Genomic DNA, 22,165 nt, shown 5'->3' on the forward strand with positions numbered 1-22,165 from the left:
GAATAATATTATAAATGTAATAATATATTGTGTACGAAATTATAATCTTTGTCTTTTTATAAATCTACTGGAATATATTTCAAATAACCAAAAAGATCGTAATAATTACATTAACACAATTCTAATAACCGTCCTTTACTTCCATTTAATATAATAAAATACTTAATATTTCATATGCAAATTTAATTAATGGTAATTTAATCATTTAATTACATACTTACTCACATAATGTACATACACATATATACATAAACATTTCAATGTCAACAGCATCAGAACAAAATATCAATTTGGACATTCATTGTAAAATGGTCATTACACTAAATATACACAAACATTTAAATAAAGTCGAATTACACACAATTCCCGTTTATTGTATACAGTTATTGACTTTATACAGTTCGTAATTTTGGTGGGAAGTTGTGGGCAAATGATACAGGTATAGATAACATTTTATTCACGAATGATTTAATCAGAATTATAAATTGCTTCTACTATTGCTATACAAACGTCAATTGAATGTCGTTTTTAAAATTTGTATAAAGTTATGGGAAAATCGAATATAGTCATTATTATGCTTTAAAGTTTCACTGATTTTTGTTTAATAACATGAAACTTCATAGTGACTGTACAAGACAACGATTTTAGTATATTTATCATATATGGGCAGTATATACACCACAATCATCATGTCAAAACCAAGCTTTTTCAAGTTTAAACTTAGTTTTGGAAATTGACGTTTTGGCGATATCGTTTTTTGAGGAAGATTTAGGACCGTGGGATTTTACGCAGTAGCGGAAAGACTGTGCCCTGCGAAGGATTGTTGGGGCCGAATGTGGTAGTTAGCGCATTATAGATGTGTTTATAATAACAAGAATAGCAGTTGCAATAAAATCATAGGAAATTCAAATTGTGGCAGATTCTACGAGAGATGGTGTAAAACTAACGAAGAATTGACTGTTGATACATTATGCAAACTAAATGACAAAATCGCTTTGGTTTTAACAGTTCTGCACTCCATACTGGTCTCGGCAGTCTTAACAGCTTTTCTAAATGGGAATAGAACTATGAACCTTTTCCTCCGATTGCCTCCTTCAACCTATTCTAACTCCCTTTCGTACTCTCTCTTCCCATATGGGCAGGTTTTGGTACCTAAAGTAATCTCTATCTAGTATTACGTAAGTCTCACTTCTGCATAGCAAGCGTCGCATACCCGAACGGGTTTCGTATTGCCGGCAAGAGCTACGGTTTTCTCGCTACACGCACCGCAGAATATGTGTCCGCAACGTCGACAATGGTGCTGGAATTAAATAATTATGGTTGGTACAAGGTAGGCAAACTGTCTTTTAATCTTGTAGTTTTTAAACTAAACTTAAGGGCAGTAAGATCGGGCAGCTAACACAATTTGACAACTATTAATTTTTGCTTCAATTTATTTGATGCAATAACAATTAATATCTAGGTTTCAGTGACATATTACTGATTGCGTACTAGGATAACAGTAGTAGTTGGATAACAGAACAGTAGAGAGTTTGAGAATTTTGATTGTAAAGACTCCTCTTTAGTCAGCTGCTCAATTTTTGTGAACGTATTAATAACGCATTTATGGCTGAATAAGCAATCAACAGCGGCTTTCATTGCCAAGGAAAGCGAAGGGTCGTGAAACTATTTTTTAGATATTATAAATAGTCTTATGTTCGCATTAACAAATACAGGACAGATAGTTATAGTACTTAATTAGTATAGTACTTAATATCCAGACTCCACAAAAGGGTTCAAACTGTATTACTGGATTGCACTGTTACGGCCATGGTGGGCAAGCACCAATCGTACTCCCGAGAACATCATATGTATCATGGCTTATTGGTATACAAAAAGGAAGTCTGTTCATTCCGAAACATAATTCTGATACAGGCCAAAAAATCGACTGCTTAACTGTTATGTAACAAAAAGTTTATGTGAAGACCTCGTGCTACGTGTCGGTCATAAGAAATTCAATAACAATAATTAATTTAAAAAAAGTTACGGTGACTTACTTTTTCCTTGCGATACAATAAAGGGAAAATATTATTTAATCCTCAAAAATATAATTGATCTATTGTAAATGTGCATTTTTTAAATAAACGATGTTTTTTAATGTTTGATATATACATGTGCCATCTATATTAGTTGATCTACGGATAAATTATACATGAACTGCATTCAAGGTAACACTATTATTATGTTTGCAGACTAACTTAATATTTGATATTAAAAAATAATATTTGATTTTTTTTATTATTGATCTTTTCTTTTAACGATTCATGACATTTATAACCAGTATGTCTTTTGATATTTATCTCCTAATACATATTGGTTGCGCCCTCCATTCAGTGGGTTAGCTTAGTAAATGAAAAAGCAGCATGAGCCGAGAGAGCAAAGCGAGTGTGTCGCGGCAGCGGCCGGCGAGTGCCAGAAGCCAATTTACGTGCGTTTTCGAACATGTTTTCAGGTCAAATTATATTATAATTAATATAATATTAGTATACAGATATAATCGACATTTACTTAGTTTAAAAATAAGTATCTAAATTTTATTTTTAATATCGAGTTCTTAGGTTTTCGCGATTGTTATACATAGGAATGAAACTATTTTTCCGGATTTAAATCGCGTACTGTCAACCGTGACCATGGGACCTGTAAAGGGCCCGAAACGTCGGTTTGTTTGAAAAAACAAATATACGCGATTTAAATCCGGAAAAATAGTTTCATTCCTATTTATTTTTAATGCTCAAATGTCTTAGTTATGAGACCCAACATAAAACCATCAAAGGTAATTTATACAAATCAAACATTTTTTGCGTAGCTCAGAACAGATTAAATAACAATTGATTTAATTCATTTTATGTCTCAGAGAAAGAGGATCATCATTAAAAAAGATTACCGTTTAGATGTTCTTGCCTGCTGCTTTTGCAAATTTAATATGATTAAATACATGCCTATAATAAATAATTATCATCTAAAGCGATGTGATTCGATATTTTCAATATCTTCTGTACATCAAAGAAAAGTATTAATGTTCGATTGTATTCAAACATGAATAAATTATAGTAGGCAAATTTACCTTTCGTCTCGCAATGGTGAATTCCTTAGCGCATGCAGTACAGGCAGTCGCGTCTTTATCACTAGCCCACGTTGGTGTTTCATCAACGCTGGCTGTTGCTTCTTTTTCCAGTAATTCTTGAAGCTGTAATTTGTTCTCACTTAACGTAGCTCCTACTTCTTCTAATGTTTTTTGAGCTTCGTTGTATTGAGTTTTGAGAAGATGTTGTTCTTCTTGTAACATTAAATATTTCTGCAAATGAATGTAGTCGATTGTTTAGCGAAATTATAAGGGAAGGTCTACGAGATTTTTGAAGGGTGATTCTACCCATCAATGCGTATACCATCGTTTCAATGTTTTTATACTAAGGGGACTCTACTGAATTCGCGGAAAAAATATCTTAAGAAAAACACTTGTGTCGAACAAGTAAGTATTATGGGTATGTAGGCCGTCCAAGATATCGCTGGAAAGATGAAGTCGCCAAAGACCTAAAGGAACTGAATGTGTTCGAATGTGTGTGTGAAATGGTGTACCTACTTTAGTGTCGGAGGCCAAGATCCACTTCGGGTCGCTGAACCAGCGAAGTAAGTAAGTAAGGTATTATGGTTTGCACTTATAATAGTATGGAATAATAGCGATTTCAAAGTAGAGCAAAAATTGTTTGTACTGATGGATAGAATCACCACGAAAAATCTCGCAAACCTCTAAAAGTTTGTGAATATACATGTAAATTGTATTTTGTGCTGTAAAACCATTTACTGTCATCTTATAAACTATATAATATTCCTAATAAATAGAAGAGAGTTCATAAATTATGAAGTCCTTACGTTTTTGCTGTTGTTATACATTGCAAATAAAACTATTTTTCCGGATCTAAACCACGTACTTAAGTTTTTTGAAACAAACCAACGTTATGGGCTCTTTACAGGTCCCACGCGGCATGCCTACGGTTGACACAGTCAGTCATGGTTTGTTAGAAAAAACCAATATACGCAATTTAGATCCGAAAAAAGAAATTTAATAAAAAGAGTCAATAAAATGTTTTTATGAGATTCTAATAACAACGTAACTAGGTATGTACATAATTAACTAAACGCAGAAATGCACATATGATGAGAAATGTAAAAAAATAAAAATAAAAACAAGGAGTTTCATCTTACCTGTCCAATAGATTTAAACGACTCTAATTCTTGTGTGAGCATGGATATTTTGTCTCTGTCCCGCACCATTGATTCCTGTAAAATATGGGACTGGAATAAGATTTTTCACATTTTTAATACCTTTCAACTTAGGTACCTATATAAGCAATTTATTCTCTTGAATATTCTAACCAAAATTTAAAGTTAACTATGGAAAAAAAACACACTTAGCAATAAGCCGCTCTGTCGGCAATAAGCTGCAAGAGCAATATTATCATAGCTGGTCTAGAGACTATCAAAAAGGACATTTTACATTTTTTGGGATTTTTTTGCTCATTTACGTAGGTAACCAACGGAAACATTTTAGTAGCTAAAATATTTCCGAACATAATCATACCCTTTAACGTGAACGGACATTTTTAAAAGAAACATTTTATTCGATCCAGAATTTAATTTCGGTGTAGTGTATATAGTATATGCAAATAATATATTTTCGTCAAAAATGTTGATGAAAGTTGTAACTGACGATTAGTTTGAGTATACCTAACGTGATCATTATTTTTTCCCTCAGAGCGGGACGCTTGTAGATTTCTTATTGTTTTTTGTTTGTTCTCTTGTTTTAAGAATAAAACAGATGTTTATTGTTGATGCATTTTAAACATACTTACTGTTAATATTGTACGCACTGCAGTATGGCAGTTGCGAAATGTTTATTGAAAATAATAAAAAAGAACTAAAAAGTTTAATAATCACAAATTAAAAAAAAAGAACTAACTTGTGTAGTCTAGTTCGCAGGCTTTGCATATTTTTCGCTTTCGCGCCAGTATAATAGTTACGAAATATTTAATGATCACAAATTAAAAAAAGAACTATCTTGTGTAGTCTGGCTGGCTTCACAAAGTTTTTCGCTTTCGCGCCATTTTCTTATATTTATTGTCACATAATCCTGTTTTGTCAAAGCGGAAAATTGTTTAGTATTTTGGGGACAGCGGATCATGAAGTTTAAAAGCGGGACGTATGATCACGTTAAGTATACCTTATAAGAAATGATTTTAACGTGTTTGACATCAAACGGACCTGTAGTGATATTCTCCACTCCCGCTCTATCCTCAAGTCTCCCTCGGCGGCGACGGCTCTGCTCTCAGCCGCAGCCACCTTCTGCCCCATTGATCGTGCACTTTCTTCTAGGTCCTTTCTTGCAGCTCTGTCTTCTTGTAACCTGTTGTATTGTGTATAGCGATTTTTAAAATACTAAGTGTGAACGTCCTTGAATTGTATGTAGTGGAGCTATTTCACCCACTTGTGTAGGCAACTTTTTGTCCAAATTTATTTGCAGGGACGTGTGTAGATCGAAAATACTTTTTTAATTATACTTACTTTTACCAAGTCTGTTAATCTTACTACTATTAAAACCGCACCTTTATTTGACGTGTGCTTATAGTACGAAAGAGATTGGTTGCGTGTGATTAAAATAGCCTTTACTTTTCACTTTATTAGTTTACGTTACATTCATAGTGAAAACTATGATTATGTAATTGTAGTATTTAGAAAGGGCTTGTTCAATGATACACCGTAGACGTGTTAATAATGAGTAGTATATTTGAGCACCACCACCAGCTACCCACATTGTTATAATAATGTAAAGGTACCTTCACATACAACAGTAATGTTTACGTACTTTACGATATACAGTTGCGTGTAATAATATGTATATATGTAGCGAAATTAAAATTCGACATTAAAATGGGTTCAATGTTAAATGAAAACATTCAATATGCAGACTAGGTGAACGAGTTATAATTTTATGTATGTATTATGTAAGTGATAAATATGTCCTGAGCAAATTCAATTTTAATGTCGGTATACTGTTGGGTAATTTTCCGAAAAATTTCAGATACTTAGTGGAAATATTTCCGGAAAAATCGGAAAAATATACTTCGATGGCTCATAATTTTGAAATATCTTTTGAAGTTTTATTTAGCGTGAATTATAAAATAAATTTATATATCTAAGTCATTTAGAGAAAAACGATACTTAAAATGATTTCACCTTTAAACCTTTTTATTGGCTCCATCGTTTTCGTTCAGTATCTTTAAATTTTGTACACAGTTAAATGTGGAAAAATATCTGAAAAATATTCAGAAATTATTTATTTTTCTAAAAAATATTTTTTTTCCAAAATGGACATTTCCACGACCCAACTCTATTTCGGTAGACTAGTGGTGATGTTAGAATTGAGTCATGGAAAAATAGTAATATTTCGAAAAAATAATATTTTTCAGATAAAATAATAATTTCTGAATATTTTTCAGATTTTTTCTACATTTGACAGTAACACTCGTCAAAATTTAGAAAATTACATTAGCAATGTATATACCATTTTATTTTATGATTGATGGAAAATAAAACATTAAAAGATATTTCTTAGAACCGTAATAAGTATGAATCTTCGAATTATATTTTTTAAATTTTTCCTAAAAAATTTCCACTACTTATTTGAAATTTTTCGGAAAATTACTCAACGCTAGGTGATGTTGTCGCTTATTAAATATTGGGGTTATTACAGTAAATGAATTTGCAAATTAAATATAAAGAAAATGCCATTGGCATAATCATGTTTTTTGAAAGTTTTAGAATACGTTTTGAAATGTTAACAACAAATGGGAAGCGAGATAAAGAGGGGTCGAATTTGATACCGCGGCAATGCAGACATCTGCATTGCTGTCATCTCAGACAGGTATAAAAAGACGACAGTGAATTCGCTTACACGGTTCCAAATTTCCCTTTCAAGGATAGTTGAGAACGACATATAAAAATGATATCGTAGATGAATATAAAAAAAAAATAGGATCTTAGTCACAGCATGCAAACACAATGTAAAGTTTGATAATGGCAAACCTACACAATCAACAAAAAGAAAAACAAGCAATTTATTATTATATACAATTGAATAAAATACGGTATGCGACTGAATATGCTTTATTATAAATAAGGCTTTACATATCTAGCGCCCTGGAGTTACAAAACTATGTAAAATATAAATGAAATACTATTTAGGTAACATTTTGCTAGATGCCAGCAAGCGGTATACAATAGCAAACACGAATTTGAGCTAATAATTCTAATTACATGGTTGAGATCAATAAATGTTTCGATTTAAATCGATACAAAGTAAATTCTTCAAATAATACATATAATTGTATCAGTTCCGCATTTGTTGATAGAATTCCAAATAAATTTACGAAGGGTCACATTTCTGCTACATTCTTAATTACAAGAAATTACTCAATGTAATTTCAGTTAAAATTAAAACCAATAGTAGTTTCTTATACTACATTAAAATATTAATTTGTAACCAACAGATTTAGTCTTAAACCAAGTAAACCTAAGAGAAAACTTAACATTCGATCCAACAGAATATAACCTGGTTACCATAGCAACGATAAAGCCAAAGCAACAGTAGCGATACCATTGTAACAATATTATCCTAAGATTAAATCAAGTAATACTTTGTACGAAAATATTTTTTAATTTATCAAAATACTGATCTCGAATTGCATCCACTAAATTCATTGTGAGGGTTTGCCAATATCGAGCGAATAGAAAGAGTAACCCCTATTTAAGTATATAATTTGACGCAAGCTGTGCCCTGCTCACACCTAGGTGCTTTCTGATTATAATTGATATGTGAAGCGTTTACACGTTATACTAAGCAGCGCTATTTGATTTGGACCAGGTACTCTTTCGATCCTTATGCAGCAGGTGATACCTGCTTACGCGATGACATAGTAAAATTGTGCAAAACCTACTTCTCATCGAGCTGATGTATTGTGCTTCCCATCGACTCAGTCTTTGCTTCCAATTTGGCTATTAGCTCTGTTTTATGTTTCAAGGAACTTTCACATTCCTAAAACAATGCCAATAATAAAATTTAGCTGAATTAAAATTTACAACTCACACCATAAGATAGGAAAGGATTTGAGTTAGTCAAGCGGAACCCATACATGGATGTTATAAAGCATAATAATAGTTAATGGTTAACATTGCGTGGGAGTTAATACACTAGTTGCGAATAGCGAACAAATTATATTAATTGAAACTAGTGTATTAGACTCGTATAAGTATTAATAAGTACATTATAATACAGATAATTAATGTTAGAAACATGATAAATAGAAATTTCACTAAAAGGAAACACCACCTGGACGATGAACCATTTACGTAACTTTGGAACAATTTTCTATATAGTAATAATAATAGTACAATTCTTTAAGTGATTAAGGTTCATTCTCCTACTTTTGCTACGGTTTTACTGTTACTATTACTCTTTCGAAACGGTGGTATTTCCTGGAGATTCAATTTTTTGTTTGGCGGGCCTTCGTCTTTAGACTTGGCACCTTTTTGGGCGCTGCTTTCTGGCTTGAGTTTGTCTAACTTTTCTCCTATATTCTCGTTAGTAGTGGGAGATCTGAGGGCTTTGACCAAGTCATGGTCGGGTCCAAGGAAGTGGTTGTATTTCTCAAGGTTGGTAAGTATTTTGCCAATTTGCTCGGCCTTGCCCTGGAGTCTTGAGACCATTTCGCCCTTCTGCGTGAGTTCCATCTCGCATTCCTTCCGTGCAAGCGCGCCAGTGATGAATACAGTGTTGTATTAGTATCGGTTTTCATAAATATTGGTTACAATCGATCTGAGTAGGGTTTTTATAGACTTATCAGAAATAAGGGGCCATTACATACTACACAATAGATACATTATATAAGTATTACAAAACACCAGAAACCAATTAAATTAAGCTACAAAAAGACCACAATAAAATTAAAATAAGGTACCCAAATATAAAGAGTCGTGCAGGAGCGTTAATGTATGAGAATAATGTGATGAGTGCGGTACATGAAGTGCATGGGCAGCAATCAGCATTAAGTAGTGATAAGCCCACGCGAATTGCTCAGTCTTTGCCAGAGATATATGTATACTTAGTTCCAGCTACTTGTTAGTGAACTAAAAAACTGGTGATACTATTGACGTAAGTACCATTAACCAAAAAAAAATTACCATTGAAATTAGAATTTTATGCCATTTAAATAGTGTTCATAGTTGTAATTCCGATATAGCAAAATTTAAGTTAGAATTTGTTTACGACAATGTGTTACGTGAATACGCTATTTTTAGAAAATAGCCTGTGTCTATTTTTAATATATATCATTATTGATAATACTACTACATTTATTGATTCATATGAAGTTGCGGCAACATTGTGCAATTAGCATGTATACTTGTAGTTAAGTAATAAATTTTCTACTGCATGCGCAAGAAAAGTTGCAATTTATATTACAAAAAAGTTTCAATTTATAAACGGTTCCCTTCGCATCATGTTCTAACTTGAAGTTACGTTGTACAAAAACTAATAGAAAAACCATGTTGTTTTAGAGGCCACGGTCAAGTGAAGGCGTAAAGACAAAGTCATTTTATTATATTGATATACAACAGACCTTGAAGTTACGAAAACGTTGGCGAAGCACATTAAGCGTTACATTGGGACTTTAGTTAATTGTTTTTAAATAAATTTACAGAGAAATAATTAATTAAATGTAATTATGATAAAAGCTAATAATTTAAAAATGACGACAATGAATAAGTCTTGGTATATTGATTTAAAATTCATTCAGCAAAGAAACTTCGTGAAGATTTAATTTTAAATAAAAGTAAAGAATTAAAAAGACATTTGCACACAGGCAATGTTAGTATGAGTATAAACTGTTTCTTTCGGTAAGCGCATTACGAGATTAAACAAAATTTTAACTGACGTAACTGCAAACAAGATCACAAACAAAAACAAGTTACGAAAATGAACACCTCATTGAAACAAATGAACGATGTAATTAATTTGACTCAAATAAACTGATGAAAGTGAATGTTTCTTTATGATGCGATGCTTTGAAACACTCACGTGTTATCTAAACATTCAAAGCAAACACAGTATCAAAGATATGAACGATGAATCTGTAGTTGGCTACCAGGTATACTTATAATTATTATAATACGTAATATAATTCTTAAAACTCATTTCTTTAACAATATCTTACCTGTAACTTTTTGTACATCTCAAGATTTATTAGTTTAATATCATCAAGCTGTCTTCTGAGTGATATAATTGTATCTTGTTTGTCGTGTATGTCTTTCTCTAACAATTTCATTGCCACCTCCATTTCCGCCTTCAGTGACATCTGAAAATTATTGTTAGGGTTTCTTTGCAAGCACAATAAAAACAACTCTTTAAATTAATGACATCACTGTTTATTGAAAGGTTCAAAAGAAGAATTTGGGTCATATATTTGGTCGAACAAAGATAAACGCTTATCGAATATCAGGGCGAAGTGGAATTAAGATTACATGTTCTTTAAAAAAAGTTATCGTTCCTTTAGGTCACTATGATTTTACCTGTAAATCCAATTCTTTCTGTAGTTCAGCATTTTTCTTTTTCTCTTCCTCCAATACTCTACCAAGCTCGCTTTCCTTTTCATTTTTAGATTTATCCGAAGCTGTGCTTACGACGCTACGTTTCTCCTGAGAAAAACATGGCATATGTAATGTTACTTTACGAGTCGTACGGTCTCTTTTTGTTTTCTTTTTAGAAATTGTACTAGTACGCCAAAAGGTATACATCGTATAATAATTTGAAAATATTTGTGACACGCGTTATTCAAACAATAGTCATAACGACATCCCGAACATAAAACCCTTATAAAAGTCGTATATAGAACGCATTATTATTATTGTTTTCATCCTGTTGTTTAGATCTCAAGAAAAAAACAGTTTGTATGTGTAAGAGACAATACGCATTGAAAAATAAAATGAATGCTCTCACCTCTTCATCCGCTTGCAGTTCTGTCACTTTCATCCTACTGTCCTTCGTTATATCCTGGCCTGAACAAAACAAAAACGCACGTGTTTAAACATAAATAAACGGTGACAAAGCTAAATAAATCACACCGTGAGGTATATTTTGCACTGGTTGCGACGAGGTAAGTTGTTCAAACTCACAGGTTTTTGTCCAAAACGGTTGTTTTGACTGTGTTTTAGTTGTAGAGTTGCCCATTATTACGGCTTGATGGACCATAACGGTCTGCGGTCGTGGTTAAGCTGAATGGGACGGACGGAAGACGCGCGACTGCGCCGGAATACAAATGCATACTAAGCGTTTGAAGTGACTCATCTCAACGCAAGGTGTCTAATCTAACGAGCTCTCTACTGTTGTGATTCGCGACGCGGTTCTGATAGTGAAATTATGCGATTACGTTTTTACGACATTCGAAATTAATTCCGGTAATTGGTGCGTTATTGGTGATCTCAGTACACTTTTAATTTCTAAACTTATTGTTACAAATTAAGCGAGACTGACTTACGCGTGGGTATTTTTTAACCAAACCAAAATATGAAAATACTTTTGTTTTCATAACTTTAAAAAATAAATTCCAAAGTTACATCGATTTGTATGAGGAGTATTTCTTTATTATTAATTTGTTTGTTTTAATGTCAGAAATGTTGTTTTGAGTTGTTCTTCGAGAATTAAGAGTAACCCTGTATATTAACTTCAAATGTTTAAAAGTCCTTGGATAGAAGCAGCACTGAGACGCTTCCATTTTTGTCCTGTGCTGTTAATGTTTAATCAGTAACTTAAGTGTAGTTGTTTTTTAAGTTTTTATAGTTATTGTTTTGTTAATAGTTGGAGGCAATAAAGAGATATTGTTTTATTTATTATTTAAAATACATACTCGCATTTGTAATTTTAGACACCTGAAACATAAATTACGAAACGCGGACATTGTGAATGAATAAGACAAGGAAAATCAAAAGAACGTACGTGCTAATTAAATCAAATAATAATATAAAATGTGTGTGCATTATTACCTAAGGCATGTTTCAGTTGATTATTTTCCTCGACGAATTGTAACATGCTGTTTTTGGCGATCGCCAAATCTTCCTTCATGAGTGCATTTGTCGTGGTCAAGCTTTCCACTTTGGCTTGCAGATTTGCTACCGTTGCACTGTGTGGAACAGAGAAGAATTTCTTATAAAATATTTTTGAAAATTGCCCTTGTTTTTTATGGTAATAAAACGTGCAAGTAGACAGTCCAAAGTTGTAATTGCCACCCTATGGACCTGAATGTGTAAAGTACATTTACGTCCAACTGTGTAAGTGTAATCATCAGTGTGATCTCAGGCACAGGAGATACTTTCTACCTTTTAACCCATTACGTAGTGCTTTATGAATTTTTACCATAAAACACTACAGAACTGCCGGTGTCCCCCGATCTATTTTTAAGATACATAGATCGGTGGATAACGGCAGGTCCTGTCAAATATAGCGTTGGGTCACGGAAAAATTTGCATTTTGAAAAAATCGTATTTTTATTGCGTTTTCATATTTTTCAAATTTAAAGTTACTGAACGAAAACGATAATGTTTCGCTGTTTTGAATTATTTTTAAATTACATTTTTCATTAGGTATCTTTTAGCTTTACAAGTTTGTTTTATAATCCACGCTAAATAAAACTTCAAAACATATTTCTAAACGTAGAACATAATATGAGCCTTCAAAATTCTATTTTTCCATTTTGTTCGAAATTTTTCTGAGAAATTGTCACATTTGAAGGTTTTCGGAAAATTGCCCAACAGTAGTCAAGTAAAACAATTTACCACTACGTAAATATTTATTTCTACTTTCTGCAAGTCCATTGACACTTAAATCTTGCAACATAAGTTTTGGTTAAGTCTCATTTTATGACAAAATGTTAAAATCAATATACAAATAATTAATATGAAAGTGTATATAAAACGAAACCGATGATTATGTATAAACCTTACACACATTATGTAATAGCACGTATGAATCATAGTAGAATTTATCATTAGGACAAACATTTAGAAGATAATCACGTCAGTTTTTGTTTTATCAACAAAATGTAGATATTCCGCAAGCTTTGTGTCGTGGTCTGTAGTCAAATGATAAAGTAAGGAAAAAAATCGTTAAAACATAAAATTGCGCTGCAATCATATATCTATGGCAGCAATGTAGATGTGTTTTTGCAATTTCAATGTTACGAACTATTTACATGAATGATGACATAAGTATCATTCATGTCGAGAGATAGGTAGTGGGTTAATATGAATAGAAAACTACTTCTTTTTTTGTTTAAGAATATATTATCTTAAAATACACCCAAGATATTTTGAATTCATTTAAGATTATTTAAATTTGATGTAAGAGGTAAAAATTTCTTGATGTAAGTAATGTCCAATTAATTGATTAGAAATGAAATAAAATCTTGAAGTGAACGTATTTGTCTCAAAGTTAGAATAAAGTTAAGAGTAAAATTGTATTAGAAAAAGATAAGCAGTATTTTTGTAATGATAATATTTTATTACTTTTAATAAATATTTTTTCAGAATTAGCAAATATTTTGAGATTATTGCTCTTTCTTATTAGTAGAAATCCTTTTTTTCCGTGCAGACAGACAAATGAATTTTTGAAGGTGAACAACGTTGACCTTATGAGCCATCCCGAGTACTGTCCCGACCAGGCACCTTGTGACCTTTATTTATTTCCAAAAATTAAGAACCAGTTACGCGGTCAACAAGATTCATCACCTGAAGAGGCTGTCGAAGAGTATGAAAAATATATTTCAGAGATTGTCACGTAGGAGTGGCATAAATGTTTTCAAAATTGGTTAAATCGTATGAAAAAGTGCATTAACGATAACAAAATATTTTGAAACAATAAATTAATTTCTGACCATTTATATGATTTTTTTCTTATTCATTCCGGAAACTTATAGTGCGCCGTGCGTACCTCCAATCGTGTAACAAAATAGCACATGCTTTAGACAATATCCTTGGGTGTATTTGATTTAGCAAAACAATTTTTATCGCTTCTCCTTCTATGATTCGCCTTAAAAACCGGAATGATTCTAGATCTAGGATTGCAGAAATTTGTAGTGTATGTTTATATAAGCGAGGGATAAATACTTCTTTGAATGGTTTTGTTTGTTCTAAAGATATTATTTGATAAGACACACAGTAATTCTGAGAGCGACGTTCGTGTTGTGTATAAAACTTTCTTAAAATTCTGCGATATACCATTTAAATAAATGTCACAAAAATCATAAAACAAACGGTCACTTACTTGAGATGTCTATTTAGCTCTTCGATATAGTTCTTTTGATCAAGCATAGTGTTGATGTGGCGCTGCTTTGGTTCGTTGATGGTATTGTTATCATTATTGGTCAATTCGTGAGACGAATTGCTTCCGCGGAGATAGAGCGAGAAGTCTATTACGCCTTGTTGGCTGTCCAGATCTTCTTCCTACACAAATGTATTAGATATTTTATAAAGTTATATAATTGGCATTGGCACTTTTAAACCTAGACGCTTCTTTGTCTAGGTTTAAAAGTGCCAAACAGATGGAGTACACGGAAGGAGCCTCCCCGCTGGCAAATCCTTGCACCACTATGGCAAGCGTTACAATGTATGCCATCGATATTAAAGAAGTGCCAGACTACTGTATTATAAGTACCAGACGTGACAATACGATGTATTATAAGTACCAGAGCAACGACATTAGCTCTGAGGCAGAATGCAAAACACCCATATCAGAACCAATTTAAACATATTCGTTATTCATATTGTTCCTGCCGGGAATCGAACCCTCCTCATCTAGCGCACATTTTGCTAACCGTGAGGCTAACGAGGTCGCTATCACATTGTTTTCGTATTTTTAATTAGTTAAAATACCAATACATAAATTGTTGTAATAAACCTTGAAAGATTAGTGAAGAAGTTTATGTTACCTTAACACACAAATTGCAATCCACAACATTCAATCCGACTAAAAGACCGGTGATAATAACTGCCTCCTCGTTTAGCATAAGAGCGTGAGGCTCGAAATACTCCTCTAGAGTTTCCTCACGATGTTCTAGGAGGATTCTCAAATAATCCGCGAGTCTTTTTTGCATTAGTGCTATTCTCAGCCACGCGCGAGCGCGGCCCATGGCAGTTCTAAAATAAGGAGATTGACAAAAGATATATTTAACGCTCTATAAAAGAAACAAAAACTTTCAGTACTTCTTACTTAATGCAGTCATAGGCGGGGTATAACATTCGGTATCCATCTATATATTGAATAGCGTATATTTTTAATTACGTATATTGAATAAAAACAATAACAAAGTGACATTTATTCTCGAAACAAACTTTCTCGGTCATTTGTTCACTGAAAACATTCGAATATTTTAATATAAAAAATATTGACAATAAATTAATATTATGCACATATTTTACGTATATATAGAGGTATGTATTGCATACACTGAGATTGACTTACTTATTGAGATTGAATTATACTTGCATTTTTGAGTTACGAGAGTTATAAAATCAATCGAATTACGCACAGTAATTGGTACCTACGACACAGAGGGAATACATAGATTGACTGTAGAAAGCAATACACATTCACACGGTGTCATTTACAATGTTATGCCTGCGAAACATCAATGTAATTGAGTGTTGGTAATGGTAAACTTACTTGACTGTTGGTAAATCTCTAACACTCGCCGTAATGTCAGCTGCTTCTGGTGAATATTTTTCAACCATTTGAAGAATATCCCACAATTCTTTCTTAGGGCCGAGAAGTCCCTAAAGCACAAGAAACCATTTAACATGCTACAACTGTATTTTGTTCCAATCTTAAGTAATACTTAAATGTTTACTTCGACAAATGTTGTTATTATCAATATGTTCACGCGACTTTACCTTCTTTGGCTTGAGTCCATGACGCATAACGTGTTCCAGAACAATAAAGAAGTGATGTAATGGCAAGTGGTCGCTATCTAGCATCCTTCCATAGCGGAGCGATTGTTCAATTAACTCCTTCACGATCAACTTTGAGATGTTTACAAGATTACTGCGCTCTATCACTACTGGGTCGCGAGCTACAATCAAAATATAATGCGCCATAGAATTCTTAAAATCGATAGTATCTTCACTATATATAAATTAGGGAAGGCAGTATTTATTACCCATCAAAGAGTGCATGGGATCGTCAGGTGATGTTATGGCTCCGTTGTTCTCAGAAGGGCGTATGTATGAATCCTGCATTTCCATATCATGCAGTTCCTTCAAACATAACCACTCTCCGTCGACGGAGACGCGGAAGTTGCATAGGTAAATGGTGTCCTGTGCGCCGGCCATGTCGGCATCGGCGCCGTCGGCCTGTTGTATACCCGACGGTAGACCTAGTTCACAGGGATCCACCCCGTGCACAGTAGCGAGTGAACGCATAATAAAGCAGCAAATAAACTGGCAAGCGAAATAACAAACACGCTTCCGTGAATCTTGATCACTCTCTATTGCATTTCCCAATACGTCGCTATTAAGGTCACACTAAATAGCGGGGTTTGTTAACGCACAGTTCACTATTCAATGCAATTACTTCATTGTGACAACTGAATTAACCGTATAACTATTGTAAACTTCTGTTATGATGTTTATGTAAGGGGAAAACCTGTGATGCAGCTTTCATATGAAATTCACAACAAATATTGATTTCTCCCGACGAGTGGCGGAGTCTCATGGGGTAAAAATCAATACTGGTTGTAAGTGCTGCCATCTATGAGCGCGGGGAATAATTGCTTTGATAGCGAGAACTTAGAGAGTGTCTTTAGTTCGCAAAAAACTCATTGTGAACTCTTCATGTAGTTTTTTGAAAATATGTACAAAATTTCAGCAAAATGATTAATATATATAATACCGTCAGTAGTAAGAGCAAGTATGTTAATAATTTTATTTTAGTGGGAAAAGTTTTTGATGTGAATGTAGCTGACAATTATAAGATTATATGCTCTAGATAGAGATGTGTGATGATGAGTATCTAAAGAAAATCTAAATACCAAGAACAATAAAATTTATGTCAAACTACAATTTAATGATAATATAAATATTGTCATATTTGAACTTGTATTATGTTCAGAAACAAATTATTAATGCATATTTATGTAATTTCTTGGTAAAGGGATCACTCAACCCTATGGTATGTCCTTACTTGTAAGCTCCATAGCTTCTATTTGTGCCCTTTCGAAGAAGAACGGAGGCATTAGAACGATAGCTATAGGCTGCACAATACGTGTCGTCTAACTGCCAAATTGTGCTGTTGAATGGTTAGGGATACAATGACAGGTTATCTTCAACAAACATAGGTAGGCTTCGTGATTGCTCAAGGTTGTGAGACAGCCATATATGCCACTCGGGCTTTCGCTCTTGCGAATGAGGATGGGCACGCCGTTATAGTAAAGATAGACATCAAGAATGCGTGTAATAGCGTCGAGTGCCATTACTCTATCCGTTTCTTCATCAGTGTTACTCCACAGCTAGCAATTTATTCTTTGGCATTGAATCTATAAGCTCACAAGTTGGAGCTCAACAGGGGATCCTTTGGGGCCTTTAATATTTTGTCTAGCCACACAGAAGATCATTTCTTCTTTGGATTCACCCCTAAACGTGTGGTACTTAGATGATGGAACGATTGGTGGGGACTCGCAAGTTGTGCTGAATGATTTAAAAAAGCTTGTGCCGTGTTTGTGGGCTATATATAGGCTTGAAGATAAACCCAAACAAATGCGAGGTCTTTGGTTGTGGTATTGGAGACGTATGCTTTTTGTCGGACTTTGAGCTTTTGATGCCAGGTATACAACGAGTTCATAAGTCATCCTTATCCTTACTGGGTGCTCCCATCTTCGCGGTAGGGGTTGGAGCAGTTGTTGAGGATAAAAGGTTGCCATTGGTTAGGGCTTAGCAACATTTAGGCAAATTATCAGCGCACGTCTCACTTGTCTTCTTGCGGAAGTGTTTTGCAATGCCACGCATGATGTATATTTTGAGAACATCTCCCAGTTGGTGGTTCGAGGACGATGTGGCAAGGCTGGACGACACACTGAAGTCATAACTTGAGTCCATATTAAATGTACGCCTAAATGAATCGCAGTGGTGCTCTCCCAATTCGTCAAGGCGGACTGGGAGAACGTCGGTGTCAAGAGATCGGTGTGGTAGCGTTCTTGGCGGTTTTTGGGACTAGTCACTGGTATATTATCCGCTAATGGTGACGATACCCGGATACCTATTGTTGCTGAGGCCCTTACCAGGTGGGCCATTATTTGTCCGGGTGAAGAGCGGCCGGATAATGACGTGGTTTTTGTGTGAAAAGGTCAGTTCATTATTATTGGACGAGGCCTTGGATGTTTAAATGGCGCGCGTCTAAGGGCCGCAACTAAGCCTGAATCAGGAGCGTGGTTGCAGGCATTGCCTTCTCCCCATTTAGGCACTCTGCTAGATAATGATTCGTTGATTCGTTGAGAATTGCCGTTGCTTTACAGTTGGGATGTAAGGTTTGTGAACCGCATCACTGCATTTGTGGGGTCGTGGTTGAGGAAAACGGCCACCACGGCCTTAGTTGTCAGAAATGCGCGGGGCGGTTTTCAAGACATCATGTTATAAATTATTGATTGAATGATTAGAAGGATGATGAAATGATGGCAGAAGGGCCAGTGCCTTTTGTGGGATGCTACGTGTGTCAGTACGATTGCACCGTCCTACTTGAGTCACACCACCATATCTGCCAGGTCAGCTGCAGAGTACGCAGCAAAATTGAAACATGCCAAGTACAGTGCCTTGGAACCGAAGTACGATTTTGTGCCAATTGCAGTGGATACTGCGGGGATTTCGGATCCAAAGAATTTCATCAGGGACTTGGGCCGTCGACTTAGAGAATGAGGCTATGGATGCATAGCCTCATCGCTCAATGCTCTGGATCTTACTTGGTGCAATAAATTTTGTTGGCTATTCAGCGCAGTAATGCTGACAGTGTTATGGGGATGTTTGAACCAGCTAAAATTCAGAGCGGTCCTTTTTCATTGTACTAGTTGGATAAAAATGGCCAAGTAAGGTAAAAAATAAAAAGTAAAAAAAAAATAATATTTGTGTCTTCTTGACGAAGCCTATGTTGTGGATTGACATAATTTGTAATTAAATTAGTTTTTAAATGAATTGAATTTTAACATTTAATAGTATAAAAATTGTAGAAAATAAATTTGATCTTTGCACTTACTAAGGTTATCATCACATGACAAGACTATAATTTGCTACAGATAAAATTGAGTCAGTAATCTACGTTTAGTATATTTATAAAAAGAAGGGAGCTAACTTTAGGATGAAATTGTTATATATTTATGTTTATACATGTAATATGATTAGGGGAGAGAGATTTTTGTCCATCATGTCATCTTGTGATCAGTTGGATGACTGGGGTATGGGGTGTACGCTAATGGATTACATGATTTATGGCATGTAGAGTCATCTCTCCAACAGGATACTCTCCAATTGTACTGGTATTAAGGTGATGATGCAGTTGCTTTTTGTATCTAATATTGTATTGTAAGGTGGAATTTCTTTCTTTACCGAGTGAGTGTCAAATAAACCAGGGTGCATTAGATGTTTACTTGAGAATAGAATCTTCAGCTCTGGGGAGAGGAAGAGGGATAAAGATGTATTTTACAGGTGAAACATAAATAAGAGATTTCTATGGAGGCAAGATTTAGGCAGTAACTTTAGTTTCGACCCTAAACCAGGAAAAGCAATCACAGATTTTGAAGTTGAACACAAATCCAATGAAGTGATTGTACAGTTGCTCACTTCAATAACATTAAAATAGGTGACTTAATTATAGACAAAAAGAGTAAGCGGAAGTGTGTGTGGGAGCTCACATGCACTCAAATTTATGCAAATTTTATGGTTAGGAGAACTAAGTATAAGAGCTATTTTAGGGAAAGAAATGATACAAAGGTTTTACAACTCACATCATAGACATGTTTTACTGTTAGTTACCACCAACATTTATCGAAAAAAGTATAGGGTAGCCTCTATTCTGCGGAACACCAGTCATAAGACTATACCAGTCCGAGTGCATTTCATGTTGAAAACAAACAAAGAAATATGAACAGAACTATCATCTATAAGTGGCATTTTATAATTTTGAGAATGAATAAATAAGTAATGCGAGAAAATGTAACTTTATATTTTCCATACTGGCTGACATAAAAATAAATGAACTGTTACTAAATGAACCATGTATGAATACTGCATGGTCCAACATTATGAAAAATGTTAAGCATTTAATTATGTAGCAAAAGTAATTTGGTGTATGGAGCGTGTATAATAATTTGGTGTATGGAATTTATTATATTTAATATTTATGACTTCTTTTTATTCTTTAATAGTTATTTACATCATAATTGGCATTCCTTGACAGACTTTAAATTTTGAATGATAATTCTATATAGCACATTGTAGTGTTATAATTTTGGAGAAGAAAAACAAAATTGGTCACGGGCATGAATTTTATGCACAATAAATGTATACATTATGTTCTTATATCAGGAAAAATCATTTGATAACAGTGACAAGTATCTACAATGATTGTGTCTTCCAACGAGATAGGTTAAATTGTTTAACTACTGGTTACGCCGATTATGATATTTTTAAGTAAAATATACTCACTGTTGGCACTATAATAATAGGATTTATCCGGGCGGGACAACAAAAGTTCCGGCCATTTATCGTCCCTTGTTGAAGATAAAGACGGAGACCTATCTAGCAAATGAGACCTCAAGGAGGCCGTGGACGTTGCTGGAGATACGTTAGCATCTTTTTCTTTAAAATTTGCCATAACTTATCTGTTAATTATTGCTTCGTAAAACATTTCGGTGGAAATACAAAAAGTAAACGCGTCAATGTTGTGTCAAAATTCTTAAAATGACGGTAGCAAGAGCGTTTACAAAATGTGTTCTTTTTTTTATTTAGTTGCATTGAAGTGTTTACGAATGATGTTACAATTCTTTGTTGAATTTGTTTTTTACAAAAATACCATAGACTTAGTATGGGTGCTTATATATACCTTAAAGGATGGAAAAAAAATAAAAAAAGGAGGTACCCTAACTACGGAATGAACGTGCATACCTACTAAATACATGGCTACTGTTGCTTTGGAGAATCGTTGTACCGTGAGTAGTGATTGGTATAATTCACGACCATTTGTGTGCCGGAAGTTATGTGCAAACTACGTAAAAATAACCGTAAACGCGGTAACATATTGCACCATGATAATGCCAGTTCTCACATGGCCAGACAGATAAATAAATTTTTGAAGGCGAACAACGTTGACCTTATGAGCCATCCCGCGTACAGTCCCGACCTGGTACCTCGTGACTTTTATTTATTTCCAAAAATTAAGAACCAGTTACGCGGTCAACGATTTTCATCACCTGAGGAGGCTGTCGAAGAGTATGAAAAATATGTTTCAGAGATTGTCACGGAGGAGTAGCATAAATGTTTTCAAAATTGTACCATGTGTACTTAATTCGTATGAAAAAGTGCATTAACGCTTCTCAATATTTTGAGAAACAATAAATTCATTTCTGACCATTTATAGTATTTTTTTCTTATTCATTCCGGAAATTTATAGTGCTCCCCACGTATGAGAAAATAATCCTGGCTCTTCGAGTCTTTATGGTGAACCCACTATTGCCCGAAGCTCAAATGTTTGCTATGAAAATTTTTACCGGGGTTGTGTTTGGATTTGATCAACTTGTAAACATGACACTTTTGGTTTATACTGATCAGAGAAAAGAAGCTTTGTGTTGGATACGTTAGCTAGAATCAACTGCTCCATCTTGTTATAACACTTATGATTTCAAGTGAGTTGCCTCTGTAAGTAACGTAAATGATGGTTATAGTACGACGGCACCTAGGTAGTTGTTTTGTCTGGCCGTTCCTGAAAAGACCGTACATATTGGGGGTTTCTCACGAGATTGCGAATGCCGATTACGCGAATGACGATAGT

At 34.2% G+C, this 22,165-nt stretch overlaps 1 protein-coding gene across 3 annotated transcripts; it reads right to left on the minus strand.

The window, feature by feature from the left end:
* Positions 1-72: 72 nt before the first annotated feature.
* On the minus strand, positions 73-21,028 carry LOC113237769 (RUN and FYVE domain-containing protein 2-like). Of its 3 annotated transcripts, none has more exons than XM_026474412.1 (14): positions 20,824-21,028; positions 16,030-16,208; positions 15,803-15,912; positions 15,069-15,276; positions 14,405-14,583; positions 12,130-12,266; positions 11,087-11,145; positions 10,660-10,785; positions 10,305-10,445; positions 8,031-8,128; positions 5,299-5,440; positions 4,243-4,317; positions 3,104-3,334; positions 73-1,300 (listed from the first exon to the last, which is right to left on the minus strand). In XM_026474412.1, the coding sequence occupies exons 1-14, from the start codon at positions 20,990-20,992 to the stop codon at positions 1,175-1,177; spliced, it is 1,980 nt and encodes a 659-aa protein (XP_026330197.1). In that variant the 5' UTR covers positions 20,993-21,028; the 3' UTR covers positions 73-1,174. The 3 variants fall into 3 exon arrangements, with proteins under 3 accessions (XP_026330197.1, XP_026330196.1, XP_026330198.1); XM_026474411.1 differs by lacking the exon at positions 20,824-21,028 and adding an exon at positions 16,296-16,893; XM_026474413.1 differs by lacking the exons at positions 73-1,300; positions 3,104-3,334; positions 4,243-4,317; positions 5,299-5,440; positions 20,824-21,028 and adding an exon at positions 16,296-16,891 and having other exon boundaries at positions 8,049-8,832.
* Between the last annotated feature and the right edge of the window lie 1,137 nt (positions 21,029-22,165).

Source organism: Hyposmocoma kahamanoa, unplaced genomic scaffold (assembly GCF_003589595.1).
Source record: "Hyposmocoma kahamanoa isolate Upper Pololo Valley unplaced genomic scaffold, ASM358959v1 94, whole genome shotgun sequence".
NCBI classification, from domain to species: domain Eukaryota; kingdom Metazoa; phylum Arthropoda; class Insecta; order Lepidoptera; family Cosmopterigidae; genus Hyposmocoma; species Hyposmocoma kahamanoa.